Raw genomic sequence first — 19200 nt, forward strand, 5'->3', positions numbered from 1 at the left:
TCTATTGTACTTGAATGTAGACGAAAGAGTGAGGCATTTTTAGCGTCGACATAATTTTTATTCTATTCACAAACTAATCCACAGCACAGGCCAGTTTCACACTGTGTGTGAATATAAAGGGGGGGGGGGGGGGGGGGGGCTGCATATGGGTCCTAAAAGTTAAGTTAATTCCACTTCTATGAACATATAAACAAACCACACAATATCTGTGTGAACTGAAGCCATTGTACCACAGGAGCATAGTGGGCTCCCTGTCTTCATGCAACAATAAAATTAAGCAATCAACACAAAACAAATGACTTAATAAATCAAATTCACATGAAATGCCAAAAAATAGTATGCCACCAGGAAGACAAGCGTAATTGATTGAAAAATTAATAGAACATGATTTAGACTAAGTGGTAGGAGATTTTTCTGACACAAAAAGCACACAGAACACGTCATTTACTTTTTGTTTTTCCTTATAGGAACAGTTTGACATTTTAGGAAATATGTTTGTTCGCTTTCTTACTTAGATTTAATGTTAAATGATAAAATTGATACCACTACATCATGTTTGCTCAGTACTTGTACTGTTTGTTGGGACCAAGAGTGGAAACATCATCTAGCTGCAATGGCAACAACACTCAACTAAAAGCACTGAAGCCCACTAATCAAAGTCTGCTTCTTTAATCCTAACAAAAGTTTCAAATGATTATTTCATGGAGGGTTAAACAGTAGACAGCTTGTCCCTTTTTCGATGGATTAAACAAACCAGATATAATGTGTTCATCAGTAAATTTCATAGGTAGTGAAAGTGTTTCTTCTATTTGAAATGTCACACACTACTTTTTAATACACTGTTTTCCATCTTTTACAAATCTAACTAAGTTAGTCATGTGTATTTTCCATTGGAGCCAAATTTGCTCTGGGTTGTAAATTTATAGCCAACACTAGTCTCATTTAGAAGGTAACTTACTTTTTCACCTGTGTAACTTTAACATATGGAATGTCGCGCCGTAACAGTCAGGGAATTTTTTTCAAGCAAACACATTTTTTGGCTGAGGGGTTGAGGCTACCACAAGCAGAACCAGATCTAACTCTTTCTGGTCCTGTGTTGACGTCAGTGGCGCCTGGTGACTCTGCACCCATTGGCTGTGTGTTGTCTGTGTTACCTTTTAGTGTAGGCATTGCAAATTCTAAGGCATGCTTTGTAGTGACTACAATGCAGGAATGGAGTAGAGGCATCTGGGAGAGCAGAGCGCTTGTCCTCCTCGCAGAGCAAGCACCAGATGGAGAACAGAACCCCCCTGGATTTTATAGTCTGCAGCTGTTTTCTCATCATTCCTGAGAAAGGAGAGGAAAGGAAGGAAATGTACTTGTACATACTTGAGACTTGCGATAGAGCAAATACTTTCAAACATAAACCATTCAGAGACACAGAGATAACTATGCTAACAACTTTTCTTATTGTCCATAAATGGCTTGTGTGTTGGTCATTTACTCAGCAACAGCACAGCTATTGTAAAACAAACTAGATGTAGCATTTTACATTGTACTTTCACTTAGTAGCCACTGCTTCATGTGAATTTATATGCATCTTTGACTGTAACCATTGATTTTATTATGCTCCCTTATAATTATTGTCTCTGTGCTTTCTATGCATCTGAAAGAAACATTTGCATGTAAAGTAGAAGTTGAATACTTCTCGACTTATCCACCATGTCTATGACATTCTCTCCAACCAAATTAGTTATATGAAAGATTAAAATTTCAATGAATATGCGAGCAGTAATATCTGTGCATTCATTGAAAGTGTATCTTCATCTTACATCTGTTTTCCGCTGTAGATCAACCTCTGCTGTTGTGGAGGGATCCCCTCTTTCTCCTCCACCCTTTCTTTAATCCGCTCCACCTAGAAGGACATTAGTGCAGCACATACATCAATGGCCAAACACACATTGAATGTGACTGGACATTTGTTTGTTCATACCAGGACATAGCAGTGAATGCAGTGAATGAATTAAAGACCATACCTTATCTGTGGGCTCTATGTCAATCTCTATCTCCTTGCCAGTGAGGGTCTGTGACAAAGACACATTGGGGAAATATTTAAGGAATTCATGACAATGGAGACAGCTCGTTGTTAAATCGGGCTAATTGTTATGCTTGCTATGTCTTACCTTCACTTTTATCAGCATCTTTGTCGGTTTCTTTTTAGTAAAATTCACTGAAGCTGGATCAGGGGGTGTTGATATACGCTATCTGAGACTTTGTCTTCACCAACTGAAGGCTTAAAGATAATATTCATTCGGTAGTTTGTGAAGAAACTCGAGATCCTCTTCCTCCCCCCACCAAAAAATTAAAAATAAAAATAAAAATAAAAAAAACAATGACTGTTTCCTGTGTTTGTCGACGAGTCCCACCGCCTCGTTGTTCCTGTCAATGGTTCCCTTTCTTATCAGCTCACCTTAGCATTAACCTCAAAAGCGAAAGATTTCCCCGAAATATATTTAAAACTGCGTGAACATAGTGCCAACCGAGGCGGTCTAAATTGTGGTTACTAATAAAATTAAGAATAATCCGTAAGGCATCAGCACAACGTGACGTAAAGCGAGCTTCGTATTTGTAGTTTTTATCTCCCTGTCGCCAGTGACATGTAGACCTTAAAAAACTACAAGGCGCCTGTCAGACGGGGTCCGTCCCCTTTGAGCTTCCGTGTGACAACAACCCAGAGAAAGCTATCGGCTCACACAATAAAAACCAACATACTTTTCTGAAGGTAAAAAAATGCTATTTTTTCTAAACCTATATTAAAATTAATTACTTGCCCAGATTGCAGTTTGTGCTAAAGTAAAGATACGTTTGCAACAGGATTACGTTTTGACTTTTCCAACTGGTGTAACCTTGAATTTTGACACCGCAGCTTTAGCGGACGGTGCTCTCCTGATGTGTGTCGTGTGGTGAAGTTTAAATAGCATTAGCAATAGCATTCCCAGATGCATGTAAACTATATAAGAACCGCCTTTTTACACTTATAAATAAAGATATCTGCATATAACAGGCTCCTTCCAGACTTTACACCATATTTACATACTGTCACTGACAGTGATCGTGTGCGTGTGTATGTAAGAGTTTAATGGAGGTGAGAAATACAGCTAACAATGTTTTTCTTATCACACTCCAGGACAAGTTGGTTCATCTCACACTTGATTTTGCTGCTGTTTCCAAAATGCCCCGAATTGAGAACGACATCAAGCTGGACTTCAAGGATGTTCTCCTCCGTCCAAAGCGAAGTACACTCAAGTCCAGAAACGAGGTGTCTGACCTAAATACACCCATCTCCTTTAAGTTAGACCAGATTCATTACACATCCCCACTGACAGCTGTCCATCACGTGTAGCATTAGTTAGAGAAGTCCAGAACTATCAGGTGCAGCAGAACCATGTTGTTCTTGTTCTTTTCAGGTGGACTTGATGAGGAGCTTCACCTTCAGGAACTCCAAGAGCAGCTACAGAGGGATTCCCATCATTGCTGCTAACATGGACACTGTGGGGACCTTTGAGATGGCCCAAGCTTTGCACCAGGTTGGCTTATGCCTGATAATCTCTACATTACATACCCTGGTTAAATGAGGACAGGCCCTCACTCCCCTTACCTGCCCTGTTCAAAGACCAGATTAAAAACAGGAGAACTAAGTCCTGTTAAGTATGGCTCAGATGGCAGAACTTAGATATTGGTAGCCAATGTGTGGAATTTTTCTTAATAACATTATAATGGTCACAAATAATACAAATCTAGCAGGCCTTTTTATGTACAGGCAAACAAGAATACACACAATGTGAATGCCTTTTTTCAAGCCTAGCTACGAAAGATGCCAAAAATAGCCACAAGTTTGTTGTCTTTTTTTAACATAATAATAACGTGTTACTCATTGTCTCTTCTACTAGTTCACGCTCTTCACTACTATTCACAAACATTACTCCGTGGATGACTGGGTGGAATTTGCAGGAAAGCATCCCGAATGTCTGGAGGTAATAAATACGACCTAGCCCTTTATTTCAGGTATTTGACTAATTGGAATGTTGGTTACTCCGTTCTCGCTCTCTTGTCATTTTACCTCCCAGAGTGTGGCAGTCAGCACAGGTACCGGTGAGAATGACTTTGACAGGATTTCAGCCATCCTGGAAGCAGTGCCGCAGCTGCAGTACATCTGTGTAGACGTGGCCAATGGATACTCTGAACATTTTGTCCATTTTGTCAAAGACGTCAGGCAAAAGTTTCCTAAACACACCATAATGGTTAGTCATTTTCGTAATGTTACTAGTTAATATTTCTTTGATTAGTAGCCATTAAAACATTTTTATTCAGAATTTTACTTTTGCTCAGGCAGGGAATGTGGTGACTGGAGAGATGGTGGAGGAGCTGATCCTGGCTGGTGCGGACATCATCAAAGTAGGCATCGGACCAGGTGATCACAGCGTAACACGAACAAACATGTTGCTTTGTGAAGAGAGGACATTGTCACTTCATCTCATCAAGCAGACCTTTAGCATCAGCTTTATGATTATATTCACAGTCTCCTTCAGACTGGAGTTACTCTTGTGCCCCTGTGTTTTGCTCTACAGGCTCAGTTTGCACCACCCGCAAGAAGACAGGGGTAGGATACCCCCAGCTTAGTGCTGTGATTGAGTGTGCAGATGCGGCACATGGACTGGGCGGTCACATAATCTCTGTAAGTGATTCAAAGACTTTTTATATTTGCAGAAACTACCAGATTAATAGCTTTCAACAATTTTTTATCATGCTTAGCTAAATGCCTGCTGGCTCCAGCTTTTCACTGAAGTTATACAGAGCAGCATTAAGCTCCTCATAGAACTCAACTAACAAAGCATATGAGCAACTTCCTAAGTATTTAAAACGAGGATCATAGACACTTCTCATTCTTTTATCTTGGTTTCTCAGGCCAGCACATGAAAGGATTCATATTGTTTCCCTTCTTCTCTCTCACACAGGATGGTGGATGTACTTGCCCAGGAGATGTCTCAAAGGCTTTTGGTTAGTTTTTGTGTTTTTTGTTTGTCAAACTGAACTCCAACCATAGCAGGCATTGTTTCTGTCATAAGCAGCTTTTAACTGTTTGTATCACTCGTAACTCTCAGGTGCTGGAGCAGACTTTGTGATGCTTGGTGGTATGTTAGCTGGCCACACGGAGAGTGGTGGCGAGATCATAGAGAAAAACGGGAAGAAATACAAGCTCTTCTATGGAATGAGCTCTGACACAGCGATGAAGAGACATGCAGGCGGCGTTGCTGACTACAGGTCAGAGTCACAGCGAATTTGGCACATTAACACAAAACTGTCAGTCCTTCTGTGTTTCTGGATACCAGAAACATGGTAAGTAGACTTCCATCGTGCAATGAGGATGCTTCCTCTGATGATAATGCAAGTATTTTTATGTTTTTTTCCCCATCCAGAGCGTCAGAAGGGAAAACAGTGGAAGTTGTTTACAAAGGTCCGGTTGACGTGACGGTACGAGACATCCTAGGTGGGGTCCGCTCCACATGCACTTATGTTGGTGCGGCCAAGCTGAAGGAGCTGAGCCGCAGGACCACCTTCATCAGGGTCACCCAGCAGCTCAACAATGTCTTTGGCACTGACAGCTGAATGTACAGCTTGCTCCTGCTTCAGATCCAACCATAAGACTGGATCACTGAAAGTCTAGAAGCTGTTTGTGTCTTAACCATACGTACACACAAGTGAGCAGGCGTATATTCATCCTTAAATACAAGTCAAGATTTTGAAAGGGGCAACTTCATTGCAATTTTAGAATATTAACCACACAGAGTCAGTTTGCAATCTGAATGTAATTTTTTTCTTCCAATCCCAGTGCTTCAGGTTCCACTGTCTCTACACAGTAAGATGAAAGGAAGCAGTAACCCCTCTGCTGTCTTTTTATTCCAATGCAAGGGCCTTATTAGTTCTTCTTAGATGTATACACTTTCAACATGTCCCTGCTCTGTGTTGAGATCATACTGTATGACTTTTATCACCTACATATAAATTGATATCTAATTACTTAAAAAGCTTAAAAAGTCATTCCTTCACTCATGATATTTTTGCACTTGATTTGTAATATTTACTTTGTGTTGCTGTCTTATGGAAATGTTTTGACCCTGCAGTGTCACGTTTTCTTTCCAACACCTACTACCACATATGATGCATCACCTTGTTTTTTTTAAACAGTAAGTTAGAACTAGGAGAATTTATATTAGAGCCAGCGTACACTGCCTGTCAGCAAAGTATGGGGACGCATACAGTAAATAGCACATGACTGAATTTATTCCTTATTATATGCAGCTTTTATATTCTGTAATTCTCTACTGCTAATGCTCTACACAGAATTTTCTGTCTGGGCCAAAAACATTACATTTATAGCCTTCAAATTATATTGTCATGGTTTTGCACGAATAGTCATCATCACACAGTGTCTTTAGTTTCTCCATTTCAAGTTGTTCTTATATGATTTATGTTTTCAATATTTTCTGTTCTCACATTGTCGCAGAAATAAGGTTTTTGTGTTGGTAAAACATAAAATGCAGTTTTGAAGTCACTTTTTTTATTCACCCTTTTATCCAGTCAATAAAAACATTCCATACCTTAAATTTGTACTTGTTTTATTATTCACAAAGTTTATGTCATACAAGAGCAAAGAACTTCTGTTACAATTCTGTCTTCAAGCCAATATTCTGTAAGTCTGATTCAACACCAGGAGATGGAGACAAACAACCTAAACTGGCAGGCATTTGTGCCTGTGCCTATGTCTGCTATAGTGAGTAAAAATGATACCAACTAGCACAGTTCACAAACCATCTCTGTGATGTACCGGCCGCCAATATTTTCACCACAGGTACACTGAGAGTTGAAATGCTTTTGTCGACCGTGAATTATCCCACATTGGCACATCCATTGGTGTTGGGGCCAATTTAAATGAGTTAGGGTATTTTCCACTCCCAGTTTGACAAAGGGGGTGAGGTTCCAGTTATTAGAGGTCATCTTAATTGTGAGTATTTCTTCCCTGTGGTACGGTCTGGATCTTCTGTAGAAGGACAGTGAAGAAGAAACAAAGCACCAGGACACTTCCACCATTTCAGGGGGTGGGGTGGCCTCATCTTCATTTGCCCCCTGCTGGCTGATCAATGTAGAGGAAACACAGTGTTGTTTCTGTGTTTGAGGAGCAAATGTAATCCCAAAACCTCCAATCTTGGTGGGAGAATCACAACCTTGTTCACACTCTGTTGTGAGAAAGCTGAGCTGGTTAGCTTTGCAGCAAAGAGCATACACAGGTCCATCATTTGGGTTGTTTGCCAACTTTTTTTCATATAAACCAATCATCCAATCAGTGTCTTTACTGAACCTGACCTTCCATCTCTGATAGTTGGGAACTGACTGAGTGCTTTGTATCAGGAGAGTGGCAGCACACTGGCCCATCCAGCTACTGTGGAAAACCTTCCTGCTGTCTTTAGACAAGGACATGCTGGAGCCCAAAATAGTAGGCTCGAAGATAAGCTCAGAAGGTGTGGCAACAAGCTTGTTGCGGTTTTCAGGATCCACCAGAGTTAACAAGCCTTCCAAGAACTGGTCCGCTTGTTTACTTATTTTTTCACCATTCTGTCTGATCTCCTGGAGGAGATTGTCACGGTCACTGCCAGGCTCCAGCCCCCTTCTCAGATCCACAGCCTTGGCCTTTTCCATATCCTGGTGCACCTGCGAATACATCTGCAGAAACCTGAAGGTGTCCTTTTCGTTTTGAGCTGCTTGTATGCTGCTCTTGCTGGTTTTGATGGCCACCATACGAGCAGACACTGAACTTTGAATGCGGGCCAGGGAAACATCACGCAGGTTAGTCACAGCGTCAATCAGACAAACACTGCAACTGCTCACCTTCACTCTTTCACTCTTCTCCCACTTTTCCAGACTCATGTTCTCATCATCAGTTTTCACCTGTAAGGCCGCCTTTTCAGCCTTGAGCGTTTCCATGAGATCTTTGTGGGCTGTGGAGAATGTTCTCAGATTGTGAAGGCGGTGCTGGTCCTCAATGGCGCAGGAAACACAAACACAGATCATGTCATCCAAGCAGTAGTACTCCAGGAGTTTGCCATGCTGAGGGCATTTGGTGGTCCCACATAAGGCCATGGGTTCAGTCAGGGGATGAGTTTGTAGTAACACCGGTGTGGTCAGATGGGCCTGCAGGTGCTGCACACACATGGAGATTTCACACTTCATGCAGGTCTTCCGTGCTGGTTTCCTGTCCTCCTCTGTGCACATCTCGCAGAGAATTACTTGCGTGTCCTTTTGTTGATTGTCAGCCATGTTCATGCCAGTAGTTAAATCCAGATTTGAGTGCTGAACAAATCCGTAGGATCCTGCTTGTTGTTTGTCAAAAACACGAAAGATAAAATGTGATTTTCCCCTCCTCTGGTCTGACTTGTGATCAACCACACCAGCTCTGCACATCAGTTTCACTTTCCCTTCCTAGTAAATGATTTAACTCAGTGGGTGGGGCAGTAGATTTGGCTGACTCACATCCTGTTCACACTTATGGACAGATGTTGGTACAAGTCTTGATAAGTGAGCAAGTGAGCATTTGGCATGGAAATGAGCTGAGTTAAGGTGAGTATCAGTCAGTCGTGTTATGTTTAACAGGAATGTATTTTGAGTCTGCTGTTGCAGGCACTTATAGGGTTAAATAAGAGTAAATAAGATGACATGGAATATATTGCACAATAGAAAACTTTAATAGATATGATGTATTCATTCAACAAAGACAATTTATGGTATGTCATTGTTCAGCATTTATGCTTCTGTGTTCCATTCTGCTGATATTTTAAAGTGCAGTCAAAATGTCAAAGGTTAGAATATGGCACAAGGTGATAAAATTAAGAGTATAAAATTATCACAGATGTTCATGTTAAAGGGAGGTAAACAAATACTGTTCGGAAAAACGTGTTCCGAAAGGAGGAAAACAATTGCAGCTCATTTGGGACAATCCGCCGGGAATATCAGGCCTCTCTTGGTCACCTCAGTTCCAAATGGCTTTGTACTCTGCCCTCTGTGGCTGCCAAAGCTCAGCACCTTCAATAACACGACGAATCATAGAGGCAGATGTGATAAGCAGGTGTCCAGCAGCCTGTAGGAGTCTGGAGACCACGCGAAGGGCTTCCCTGAAAAACAGGAAGCGTCAGTGCCATTTGCTATTGGAACTGTTCTGCATTAGCTCATCCTGAGGCACATACACAGTTATTAAACAGTTTAGCCTCCGATCACTAGTGTTGATTATAAGTTCATCACCTTCCCTTTGTCTCACCTTAAGATCTTTTTGGGTCCCAGACACTGGAAGTCAGCACTCACAGAGTACAGGCCTTGAAATGTGGCCTTCACACTCAAGGATCCAAACACATCCTTTGGGCTGATTCTATAAAGGTCAAAGGTGACACGAGCTATGTCTCTCCCGGTGTGAGGCTTTTTTTGTGCTTGAGATTTGGGTAAAAGTCCACCCTTTGAGGATCACACACAGCAGTCATATATTAAATGTTTAGCAGCATCAAAATCCGTGTCCTAAGCCATGTTCTTTGATGAAACCTACCTGCTGTGATCTCCACGTCTGTCCAGGCTCCAGGGCCATCAGCATGGTGTTGTCAGGCAGCGTCATGAGGAATTCATCAGAGTCAACCTCTGTACCATCCTCCTCACAAACCAGAATCAGAGACAGAACAGACAGGGAGAGCTGCAGCGCCTGGCAGACCTACAGCACAGAATCAGGTCAGTGACTTGTGCTGATGCCTTAATCTGTGATAAATCCACATTGTGGTTTTAATTTCACTCTTAAAGCACCTATAATGTCTGAACAAAGGCAAAAGGCAAAGTCAGAAACAAAATACAACCTGTATCACAGCGACTTCACTTCACACTTAAAACATTATGACTAACACGTAAAAAAGCATCAGTACTATACTGCTTCCACCAATTTAGAGCTCAGATGCTTTGAATTGGAAAATGGGCTTAATTTACAAATCGAATCTGGCTCTACTGGTTCACTGTACAGTTCTTGAAACCAGCCAGTGGCCAACCTTGACTCATTACTCATGATTAACTTCATCTGAGTTTTAATGTTCCACGCTGCCTGGAGGTTTGAGAGCGTTATTCTCCAAATTTTCCCATTTTTTTGTGTTTCTGTTCAAAGTGTTCATTTACTTTTGTTTTATACTCTCACCCTTTCTCTCAGCTCCTCCAGGGTCCCAGCTGTGATGCCCTTTCTGGTCTCCCTGTTGTGACAACACACCCTGAAAGGTCGCTGTGTGGGGGACCACACCCGCTTGGTTACTGATCTGAACACGTACAGAAGAGAAAGATAATTTAATTATAAAAGGTCTTGGGCTCCAATTCAATAAACATTCTGATCAGGCCTTCTGATAAAATCCCAGCACGCACTTTGATTGGTCGTAGGAAGAAAAGCAGTTACACAGATTTCTCTGTAAAACATGTACATAAAATCTGTCATTCACTGAATTTGTCTTTTTGTCACTCATATATATATATATTTTATTTGTTTATTTTTTCTCATTTAGAAGTTAGAGCATCAGATACTTTGAATACTGTTTTGTCATGTCACTGAAATGGGCCTCTCTCTAATATATGAGCATAACACTGGAAAATATCACAAAATAACACATCTAGCAATTACATACTGGATCACTGATTTACTTACTTATTGTCTTACATCTTATCTGGATTGATTGGTGATTGTTTTGGTGGCCAGGCTGATCATAACACAAATCCAAACAATAACAAAAGGCTAAACTAATGCTTTACTCACTTGATAAGTGAAGATGTTGTCTCCATTCTTGTGAGTTTCTTCTCACTGTTATTCCTCTGTGGTGTGACAACCGCAAACAAAGTCAGTTGTCTTGTGTTTGACCCATTCAATGGACTTTACACCAAACCTGATGATTACGCAGATCCTGGACAACATGGGGCGAAGTTCATCTGGCCAATGAGTTTGTATGAGTGTGTGTTTTTTCATTCTGCTACTACATATATCAGGTTGATATTGACACTTGAGTGCTTGAAAAATCTAACAAATGGTGATGCTTTAAATGACCAAAAGCTTTCCTGATATATTCCCTTCTTTTTATATATACATACCCTTACTACAATGTGTGTGACTGGGATATTTACTGTTTGTAGATGGTGTCAGATGTAATTCCAGACATATGGATACAACATATAAACACATACAGCAATATTGATGGGAGCCGAAAAACACTTAACTTCAAGTGCAAAGTACAAATTATGACCTGCCAACTGATACAGACACATTGGTAAGGAGATAAAGAAGAAGGAGAAAGGTAGCCCAACTTTCACATTTTTAGCAATCTAATAACAATTGAGGAAAGATAAACTAACTGATATTATCTTCTTTGGTCCATATTTCTTATTTATTTATTAGATTTTCCTCGTCTTTTTGTTAGAACGTACTTTATAATGAAATGCTCCATGAAATTATTTGCATTCTTCGCTAAATCCTGCCTTGATTCTTAAAACCTACTATTTCATTTTCCTGCAGTTTTTGTATAAAAATTATAAATAAATAAAACAGACTGCGGCGACAACGGCAAGCAAATACTGCGACGTCATATCCGGACACTGAGAACGAATGCGCTTGATTAATATATATTGCAGTGCGCAGGCGGACGGAGTCTCCACTTCGAGGCTAATTTCTGCGCGCTATAACCCGGAAGCTCCGCCCGTCCGGGACAAGACGAGTGAATAATCGAGTGGTTGACGTGATCTCCGTGAAGGCGGGAGGATGAGAAGAAGTTTCGCTCGGAGCGTGTCCTGTGTGTTTTTTAGCGGGTGGAAAACAACAAAAACATCCGTGACACGGATGACTCGGCCTGTCAGCCTTCGCCCCCCCCCGGCAGCGTCTCGTAAAGAGGTTCGCCCGGTTTAACGTGTCGGCCGCCGGTGAGCTCCGGAGCGCACACCGCCAGCACTTCGTTTAATTTGCCCAGCTGTCGCTCGCTCTTTTAGGCCAGCTTTTTGTCTCTTCGCCGGTTTTTGACTTCCGTGTAATGGCCACACGAAAACCTCCACAAACGGGTGAGTGTCAAAATAAGCACTCTGGTTAAAACAGTGGCGGCGGGGGCAGTGAACGCACCATTGCAGGACGCCTTCGCGGACTCAGCGTCGTGTGCTTTGTCTCCTGCACAGATGTCAGCCTTCCTTTTGCGGCCCTTCAGCTGCTGGCCCCGCCTGTCCGCCTGGTGTCTGCGGCTCTGTGGAAGGTGCTGAAGCAGAGGGATGTGATGCAGTACGGGGTTGTGGAGGAATTTGTGACGTCGGCCTGTGAGTGTGTCCCAGGGCTGCTCACCTTAAGGCACCAGGGGAAGCTGGCACTGGGGCTGAGAGGACGGGTGAGAGGAATCAGCCTGTAGTTCTGCTACCTGTCTCCGTCTCAGCATCTTATTCCTGCTGGGTGTGTACATGCACTGCATCACTAGTCCTACTCCGTCTTCTTCACAGCTGATCTTGGAGCTGTGCTCTACTCAGCCTGATGTCAAGGTGATTGAGCCTCACCTGAAAAGGATACGGGTCCCAGCTGCCCCTTCAACCTCCTCAGCTTCTGCTGTGGTAAATTATTTCTGATGCTCAGAAACTAACATCAAGCTACACTTCACTGCCAGTTCTCTCACTGTAACCCACTTGGATTCTGAAATGACATAGCGAAACTGTAATATAAATGATGTAATGCTTTGTGTTTCAGTAATCATTTAAAAATGTTTTCCAATTTGTTTTGTTTGTTTATTGTCTTTCTGCTTCACTGTTTATATATTGGCGGGAATTTCAATGGCTTGCCTGATTGATAGAAACATTCCTCACGTTCTTGTGCTAAACGGGGTAATTTTGCTCTTTGGTCTCCTAGAGGAAGGATGTAAAAGTTATGAGAACAGTGGAAAATTTCCACCTGTTTGTTGAGACACTGCTAACAAACCCAGCGGAACGGGAGCAGTTCTTCAAGGTGAGTCCCTCACCTCCTGAAAGTTACATTTAAAAGATCATTTGAATGCTTATGTGATGTATGCGGGATGGTGATTGCCAGCAACTGTTGTGCTGTCCTGTGATAGGAGGAGTTTCCTGTGGATTATGGTCCAAAGTTTGACGAGGAACTGGAGAAGCTGCTGTGGGAGTTTCTGATTCGAATGGACCAGTTACTTCCACCTCCCAGCTTAGCTCAGGTAGTGACTTTTGAGAGCCTCCTCACCTGTTTTGTTTGAAATAAAACTGTATTCATTGAGCTTTTTATTACTGCAGCTGCTCCACACAATACAATATTCCTTAGTCACAGCTGTACGTGTCTCTGAGCTGAGGAAACAGTTATATCTAATGCTTTTTCTCCAGACTGTGTCGTGGCTCAGTGATACACCTGCTGTCCTGGAGGAGTGTGCACGCTCAGCCACTCAGCCACAGCTCCTCAACACTCTGCTTCAGCATCAAGCTTGTCTGGGTCATCTTGAAGTAGCAGGTTAGTGGAAGACAACTTTTAGCTAAGCCGCGACAGCCAGACATTTGGCGTGCAGTCCTAAGAATTCCAAATATCCAATGTGGTGTTTTGTTTTTCACAGCATCCCTACCTCCAAACATGGGAGAGTCCATCCTGGATTCTCTTTCTCTTCCACCGTCCGGAAGATTGTGTTCATTTCCAGCAACAGGATCCGACACGTCTGCTGTGGACCGTTCAAGAGAAAAATCACAGTCTGTTGCACCTGTTATTGGGTTAATATGTAATGAAGATGTGCCGGTCATGATCTCTGCCAGGAAAAAGATGCTGAGAGGTGATGAGGCAGGCACCTCAAAAGATGCAACAAGCACGAGCTCGGACCCAAAAAAGAACCTGAAATTCACTGTGGTTAAACAGACACAAGATTCAAGTAATGACGGAATGGAGGAGGAGAGGAACACGCCAAAAAGAAGCAAAGGAATGAAACGCAAGCAACTTGATATAAGACAAAGTGAATCTGACGAGGAGGAGGACTATGATGTCACCATGTCTCGGAAAAAGAGGTTAAACAGAGTCAGCGAGGGTAAAATAGAGGACAAAACTGTAAGAAACAAGGAGTCTAACAAAGCAGATCTGGCCACCTGTTTGAACCAGCTGGGTGTCAAGACCCTCAACCTGCCTCATGATCCATCCCTCTGCTCCATTTTTGTGTCTTGTCTCACCTACCAACCCAGAGTTATAGTCAAAAAACTATCAGTGGACTCTGATAGTGCTAACGCTGCTGGTCAAGGAGGGCTATCCGTATATAAGGAGCTGCAGCCTCAGACAAGGAAGTCACCAGTCAAAACCCCAACACGTAGAGGCAAAAGTGTCCAACAAGTCTCAGACATTTCTGGCTTGGATGATAAAGAGTAAGAGAGATGGTGAACAGTTTGTAAAAAGTGCATTTAAGTGATATCTTGGCCCTCCTGATCAATTGTATCCACTAGCTTTTCTTCATCTCTGCCATGGGCTCCTGTAAATAACATGATTAAATTGTGACTTTAAAGACATTCTGGTCTGCTGATGTTTACATTTCAATATGCATCAATATCAGATATTTTAAATCTTCCTTTCAAAAGAACAGTCAACGATACAGCATTATACAACAGAGTTGTGTAAAATAAAGTTCATTCAGTTGGTGATACTTTACTCTGGGCACTGCAGTCCATTCTTCCTTTAGTTGCTTCACTTTAGAACTGCAGCTCATATAAAGAGAAAACTTGCCTTCGAAACATTTGGGCTTTATAATTCATAGCAGTTCAGTGAATTATTTACTTGTCTTTTTCCATTCATAATTTACTAGTTTTCACACTGGCCTAATGGTTCAACTATACTGTTTCTACTTGGCAGAAACCATCCTGTGTTACCAAGTGCAAGCAGCTCTCTACAACTACAGAGTAATGCAGGTGATATATGAAATCCTATAAACCAAACAAACATAAAAATGAATATGAAAGATCACCTGCATGTGTATTCGTTCAACTGTGTTTACTCTCACGTTTAGAAATGTTGGCCCTCTCTGGAGACACTGAAGACTACGTCGCTGATTCTGAGGATGAGGCAACAAAGAACTTTAAAGGCCGGGTATGTAAACTTGAATGGCGAACCAGTTTCCATGAGCACTAAAAGTTCTTGAAAATATCTTTTGGGTGGAAGTGCCATCAGTACATTGCAAATCGATTTAAAAAAAAAAAAATATATATATATATATATATATATTATGGCAGTTTGATACAGTTTCAAGGATTAGCCAGTTAACTTGAAAAGTGTTACAGTAAATATTTAACGGTTGTTCAGATGTGTTGTGTTTTTCTTATCGACTGCCCCAGCTCTTCATGAAACGCTACTACAGGACCAAACATGGCACATATGTTCCCACTCTGAGGGAGTTCTGGAAACCTAGGGTGGTGCGGCGGGACTTACTGTCTGCTGGCAGTAAACGCAGATGATCTCATGAGTTACCACGTCTGGTTCACACCAGATGACTTGGACTGTGGCAACGATGAATTTCTCCACCAGCAACAGTAAGTTGCCTGGAAAGCACCGGACGCTGTAGCTGATGGATATCGCTTTCTGTTTTTAAATTTGTACCTGTTGGTTTCAACTTGAACACATTAGGTTGTATGCCATCGTAGAAAAGAAGTTCATAAATGGTGCCAACACAGATTATTGACATTATCATGCAAATAAAACTTAATTTTAAATTATCACTGTATAGTTTAATAAACTGTAATGACAATATTTTAGAGCTTTTAAACACATGTATAAAGAATTTAAAACTGTAAATCTACATTTAATAAACTTTTTTTGTCTTTTTATTCTTCCACATTACGTCACATTTCCTTCACTGTATTTAAGACTAATTGCAGCTATCAGACAGTTAAATTAGGTACAGAATCAGCTTTATTTTTGCATTTTCACAAGATTACATATAAAAAAAATGGCACAAAAATAAAATTTTTAATTACACCCAATGATTCTTAATTGTTTTAAAACCTTTCACAAGAGCTTTGTCATATGCATAAACATAATTGTGACTTAAATTGTCCCATGTACTTAGAAACTGAATGTGATTTTCCCCCCAAAAACTGAAAATAACCCTAAACCCTTTAAAAACAGATCTATTGCCTGATCTTTGGGGTGTTATTTAAATTTAGCACTTTGTGTTAACATTGTTATTTGTATTCCAGATCTCCATAAATTTAGCAGAAAAGTAATAATCCAAACTTTTCAGAGATTGGTTTCCCTGCTATATGACTACTGTGCTGTGCATTTAAGGAGCAGTTAGAATGTAGCCAAGTATAATCCACACAATCCACTTTAAATGAGTTTGGTTGCCAGTGGATGCTCAGAGTCGACAGTTTATTCCTCCAGTCACTGTGATGGTCTCTCCAGTGATGTAAGAAGCTTCATCAGAGCACAAGAAGGCAATCACTCCTCCAATTTCCTCTGGCTCTCCAATTCTGAAGGGAAGGACAAAGGAAAGGAGGATATAAGTTATTCATCAGTTATTCACATTTTTATGCAAGGTACAGGATATTGCAGAGAGTTTCCCATGGAGATGTGAACTGCACCTCTTAATGCTGAGCTGTTTTTTAAATTCATCCATGATGTCTTCATTTTGCCATAACTGGGACAGAAGAAGGTCAAAATATACATATTCAACAGGAGCATATTAACAAACAAAACAAGATTTGAGTGTGGCATGTGTGCATTTCTCTCCTCACCGCAGAGCTGAAGCGGGTCTTAATAACTCCAGGGGCTACACAGTTGACCCTTATGTTACTCTGCGCCAGGTCAGGTGCCAGTGCACGAGTCAGACCCAAAAGGGCTGTCTTACTAACACTGTAAGGACCCAAAGCCTGCGAATGAATAGAAATATAATCATAAAATATGCAGGGTATTCTTGCATTCAAAGCAGTCTAGCAGTCTGAGAGTGTGATTATCAGAGAGAAGTCCTTTTCCAGTTGATGTTGGACCAAAAAATGTGGCTTCATAATGAAATGTCTACATCACCAGCAAACCTCCCAAAAAGCATTTGGTTGACTTAAGATGAATGTATTGGTAAGAAAAAAAGAAAAACGATAGCACTCTCCTAGCAGTCAGAATGTAACCTGATTTCACCCTGCTACTTTTTATCTTAGTATAAATCTGTGTGGCATAAATGTTTCACCTTTTCTCTCACTGACCTGCATTGGTTGGTATCCAGCCACAGATGACACAAACACTACATTTCCTCCTCTACAAGAAAAATACAGATACTTCAAGTCATTTGAAATTGAAATCTAGCTTTCTGGTTGCTTTAAAGTGTGTAATCCTTTGTCACTCACCCCCTCTTTTCCATGTGAGGCACCACCAGCTTGGTCATAAGGAAGGATGATTTTACATTTACAGACAGGATCTAGAATTAAAACAACAGGGCCTAATATATCAATTTAAACACTACAAGGTTGCATAACTATGTTAAAAGGAATGACTGCAGTTTTAGAGGACGGAATGTACCTTGTCCCAAACGTCCTCTGTGGAGTCCATGATGTTTCCAAAGAAAGGGTTGACTGCTGCATTGGACACCAGGATATCAATGCCCCCACACTTCTCCAGAGTCTATCCCAAACACAGAAAGAGATTGGTGATGATGTTATAAGAGGAAAAAATCACTAACTGCATCATAATTATATTGATGCAGTTGTCTGAAATCTCCATAACAGCAGTTGATAGAACTTAAATATTTCTTGTCCAGTAGCCTTTTCATCTTCTTTGAATAAGGACACACCCAGATTCCTTTAAAACCCCTGATGATGGGACTCACCATTTGAACCAGTTTTTCTCTTTCTTTTCCCTCGCCAACATTACATGTGGTCCCAGTTACTTGGATGTTCTGGCCCTGCAGCAGTGCCACTGCCTTGTCCACGTTGGTCTGTTTCCGGCTGCTCACCACCACATGAGCTCCCCTCTTTCCCAGAGCCTGAGCAGCTGCCAGACCAATGCTGAGGAGACATAGCGGAGCACCAAGACCAGGGTTCTCGGTATGAGACTGAGCTTATTATAACTCTCATTAGCATGGATGAACTGTTTCATTATCCCTTAAAATATGCTGCTTAAAGTCTAGATTTGGCAAAGACATAGAATACATATCAGACAATGTTAGGAATCATTGTCAAGTTACCACAGGTGATTATTCAGTTCCTATTTAGTAGATTTTAACGTAAAAAGATTTTACCACTAGTCAATAACATTGACCCTTACCCATCTGTGGAGGCAGTGACTATGGCTACCTTTCCAGCAAGGCTGCTTTGAGACATATTTCTTTGGACACCTACAGGATTGGTCCTTAGACACTTGGAGAGACTCCTCAACATCACCTGAGAACAGACAATAGTTCGATAGCTAGTTTTATGAAAACACCTGGTAACTAGGGCAAAGGTCATCTGGGCAATGGCACTTGAATGATATGATAAATATATATATATGTATGAGGTCGGGAAACCACTTTTTCACCAGTATGTTAATCAAACAACAGAATTATTGATTCACTTTGAACCAAGAGCAAAAACGAAATGACTGATTGGTATTTACAGAGGCAGACTCAGACAACTCAGTTCAAGTTTATGCTTCAACGCACTGAGCTACCGTGTATAATAGAATAAATGCAAATGTGATCCGGAGTTTTATCTCACCCAGCAGATCATGCAATATTGAAGGGGAGGTTGTACAGCCGAAGGATTTGGTAAAATACGCTCAAATTATAGTGGCAGGACCTTGGACTATACACTATTTTTGTGTCGCTTTGATGTGACGTCACCCTTTTTGGCTGGTTGGCTGCAGATTTTAAGCATCGGGTTTTGTTTTGTTTAGTTTTTTTTTTTTAATCGTTTGTTTGTTTTTTTTACTCAGTACATCCATGAACTAGCACAATATATCACAGTACAGATATGATATATAATCATGGCTTGTGCTTAAATTCATCCACGGTCTATTATCCGTTCAGTCAAAATAAGAGCCAGATATTTCGTGGTTGGTTCAATGAATATAACAGCCATGTCTGTTTAAGTAATAAAGAGATGTGTTAAAATAATTGCAAAGTTTGTTCTCAACATTATGTATTTTATTTATTTGTT

General features: G+C 41.1%; 5 protein-coding genes and 1 long non-coding RNA gene across 6 annotated transcripts; 3 read left to right on the top strand and 3 right to left on the bottom strand.

Annotated features, from left to right (window-relative positions):
- Positions 1–135: 135 nt before the first annotated feature.
- On the bottom strand, positions 136–2550 carry nedd8 (NEDD8 ubiquitin like modifier). The gene is made up of 4 exons (XM_029525820.1): positions 2163–2550; positions 2016–2063; positions 1812–1894; positions 136–1326 (listed from the first exon to the last, which is right to left on the bottom strand). The coding sequence occupies exons 1-4, from the start codon at positions 2178–2180 to the stop codon at positions 1200–1202; spliced, it is 276 nt and encodes a 91-aa protein (XP_029381680.1). The 5' UTR covers positions 2181–2550; the 3' UTR covers positions 136–1199.
- Positions 2551–2692: 142 nt separating this feature from the next.
- On the top strand, positions 2693–6635 carry gmpr2 (guanosine monophosphate reductase 2). The gene is made up of 10 exons (XM_029526231.1): positions 2693–2761; positions 3167–3298; positions 3447–3566; positions 3930–4013; positions 4107–4280; positions 4369–4450; positions 4608–4714; positions 4995–5037; positions 5142–5301; positions 5457–6635. The coding sequence occupies exons 2-10, from the start codon at positions 3212–3214 to the stop codon at positions 5644–5646; spliced, it is 1047 nt and encodes a 348-aa protein (XP_029382091.1). The 5' UTR covers positions 2693–2761; positions 3167–3211; the 3' UTR covers positions 5647–6635.
- A 1944-nt stretch (positions 6636–8579) lies between these two features.
- Positions 8580–10512, top strand: LOC115059131 (uncharacterized). The gene is made up of 3 exons (XR_003842155.1): positions 8580–8652; positions 9652–9801; positions 10265–10512. It is a non-coding gene; the product is annotated as an uncharacterized LOC115059131 (long non-coding RNA).
- cideb (cell death inducing DFFA like effector b) lies at positions 8880–12379 on the bottom strand. Its single transcript, XM_029526737.1, has 6 exons — positions 12200–12379; positions 10856–10911; positions 10253–10367; positions 9626–9784; positions 9347–9537; positions 8880–9203 (listed from the first exon to the last, which is right to left on the bottom strand). The coding sequence occupies exons 1-6, from the start codon at positions 12200–12202 to the stop codon at positions 9062–9064; spliced, it is 666 nt and encodes a 221-aa protein (XP_029382597.1). The 5' UTR covers positions 12203–12379; the 3' UTR covers positions 8880–9061.
- tinf2 (TERF1 (TRF1)-interacting nuclear factor 2) lies at positions 11837–15936 on the top strand. Its single transcript, XM_029526108.1, has 10 exons — positions 11837–12141; positions 12253–12455; positions 12565–12672; positions 12965–13060; positions 13167–13277; positions 13441–13564; positions 13665–14451; positions 14933–14988; positions 15087–15166; positions 15412–15936. The coding sequence occupies exons 1-10, from the start codon at positions 12114–12116 to the stop codon at positions 15529–15531; spliced, it is 1713 nt and encodes a 570-aa protein (XP_029381968.1). The 5' UTR covers positions 11837–12113; the 3' UTR covers positions 15532–15936.
- On the bottom strand, positions 15855–18928 carry dhrs4 (dehydrogenase/reductase (SDR family) member 4). The gene is made up of 9 exons (XM_029526109.1): positions 18760–18928; positions 18329–18444; positions 17892–18069; positions 17585–17686; positions 17413–17483; positions 17272–17323; positions 16810–16944; positions 16657–16712; positions 15855–16545 (listed from the first exon to the last, which is right to left on the bottom strand). The coding sequence occupies exons 1-9, from the start codon at positions 18769–18771 to the stop codon at positions 16431–16433; spliced, it is 837 nt and encodes a 278-aa protein (XP_029381969.1). The 5' UTR covers positions 18772–18928; the 3' UTR covers positions 15855–16430.
- Between the last annotated feature and the right edge of the window lie 272 nt (positions 18929–19200).

This window comes from Echeneis naucrates, chromosome 18 (genome assembly GCF_900963305.1).
Source record: "Echeneis naucrates chromosome 18, fEcheNa1.1, whole genome shotgun sequence".
In the NCBI taxonomy this organism is placed as follows: Eukaryota; Metazoa; Chordata; class Actinopteri; order Carangiformes; family Echeneidae; genus Echeneis; species Echeneis naucrates.

Coding starts and splice junctions, on each gene's coding strand:
- tinf2 (XM_029526108.1), top strand. CDS start 12,114: ATGGCCACACGAAAACCTCCACAAACGG. Junction 12,142..12,252: donor ACGAAAACCTCCACAAACGG/GTGAGTGTCAAA, acceptor TCTCCTGCACAG/ATGTCAGCCTTCCTTTTGCG. Junction 13,061..13,166: donor AACGGGAGCAGTTCTTCAAG/GTGAGTCCCTCA, acceptor GTCCTGTGATAG/GAGGAGTTTCCTGTGGATTA.
- cideb (XM_029526737.1), bottom strand. Junction 10,368..10,855: donor ACAACATCTTCACTTATCAA/GTGAGTAAAGCA, acceptor GTACGTGTTCAG/ATCAGTAACCAAGCGGGTGT. Junction 9,785..10,252: donor TGGAGGAGCTGAGAGAAAGG/GTGAGAGTATAA, acceptor TCTGTGCTGTAG/GTCTGCCAGGCGCTGCAGCT.
- gmpr2 (XM_029526231.1), top strand. CDS start 3,212: ATGCCCCGAATTGAGAACGACATCAAGCTGGACTTCAAGGATGTTCTC. Junction 4,451..4,607: donor CAAAGTAGGCATCGGACCAG/GTGATCACAGCG, acceptor TTTGCTCTACAG/GCTCAGTTTGCACCACCCGC. Junction 5,038..5,141: donor AGATGTCTCAAAGGCTTTTG/GTTAGTTTTTGT, acceptor CGTAACTCTCAG/GTGCTGGAGCAGACTTTGTG.
- nedd8 (XM_029525820.1), bottom strand. Junction 1,895..2,015: donor ACATAGAGCCCACAGATAAG/GTATGGTCTTTA, acceptor ATGTCCTTCTAG/GTGGAGCGGATTAAAGAAAG. Junction 1,327..1,811: donor ATCTACAGCGGAAAACAGAT/GTAAGATGAAGA, acceptor CTCCTTTCTCAG/GAATGATGAGAAAACAGCTG.
- dhrs4 (XM_029526109.1), bottom strand. Junction 16,713..16,809: donor AGACCCGCTTCAGCTCTGCG/GTGAGGAGAGAA, acceptor CTTCTGTCCCAG/TTATGGCAAAATGAAGACAT. Junction 16,546..16,656: donor AAACAGCTCAGCATTAAGAG/GTGCAGTTCACA, acceptor CCTTCCCTTCAG/AATTGGAGAGCCAGAGGAAA.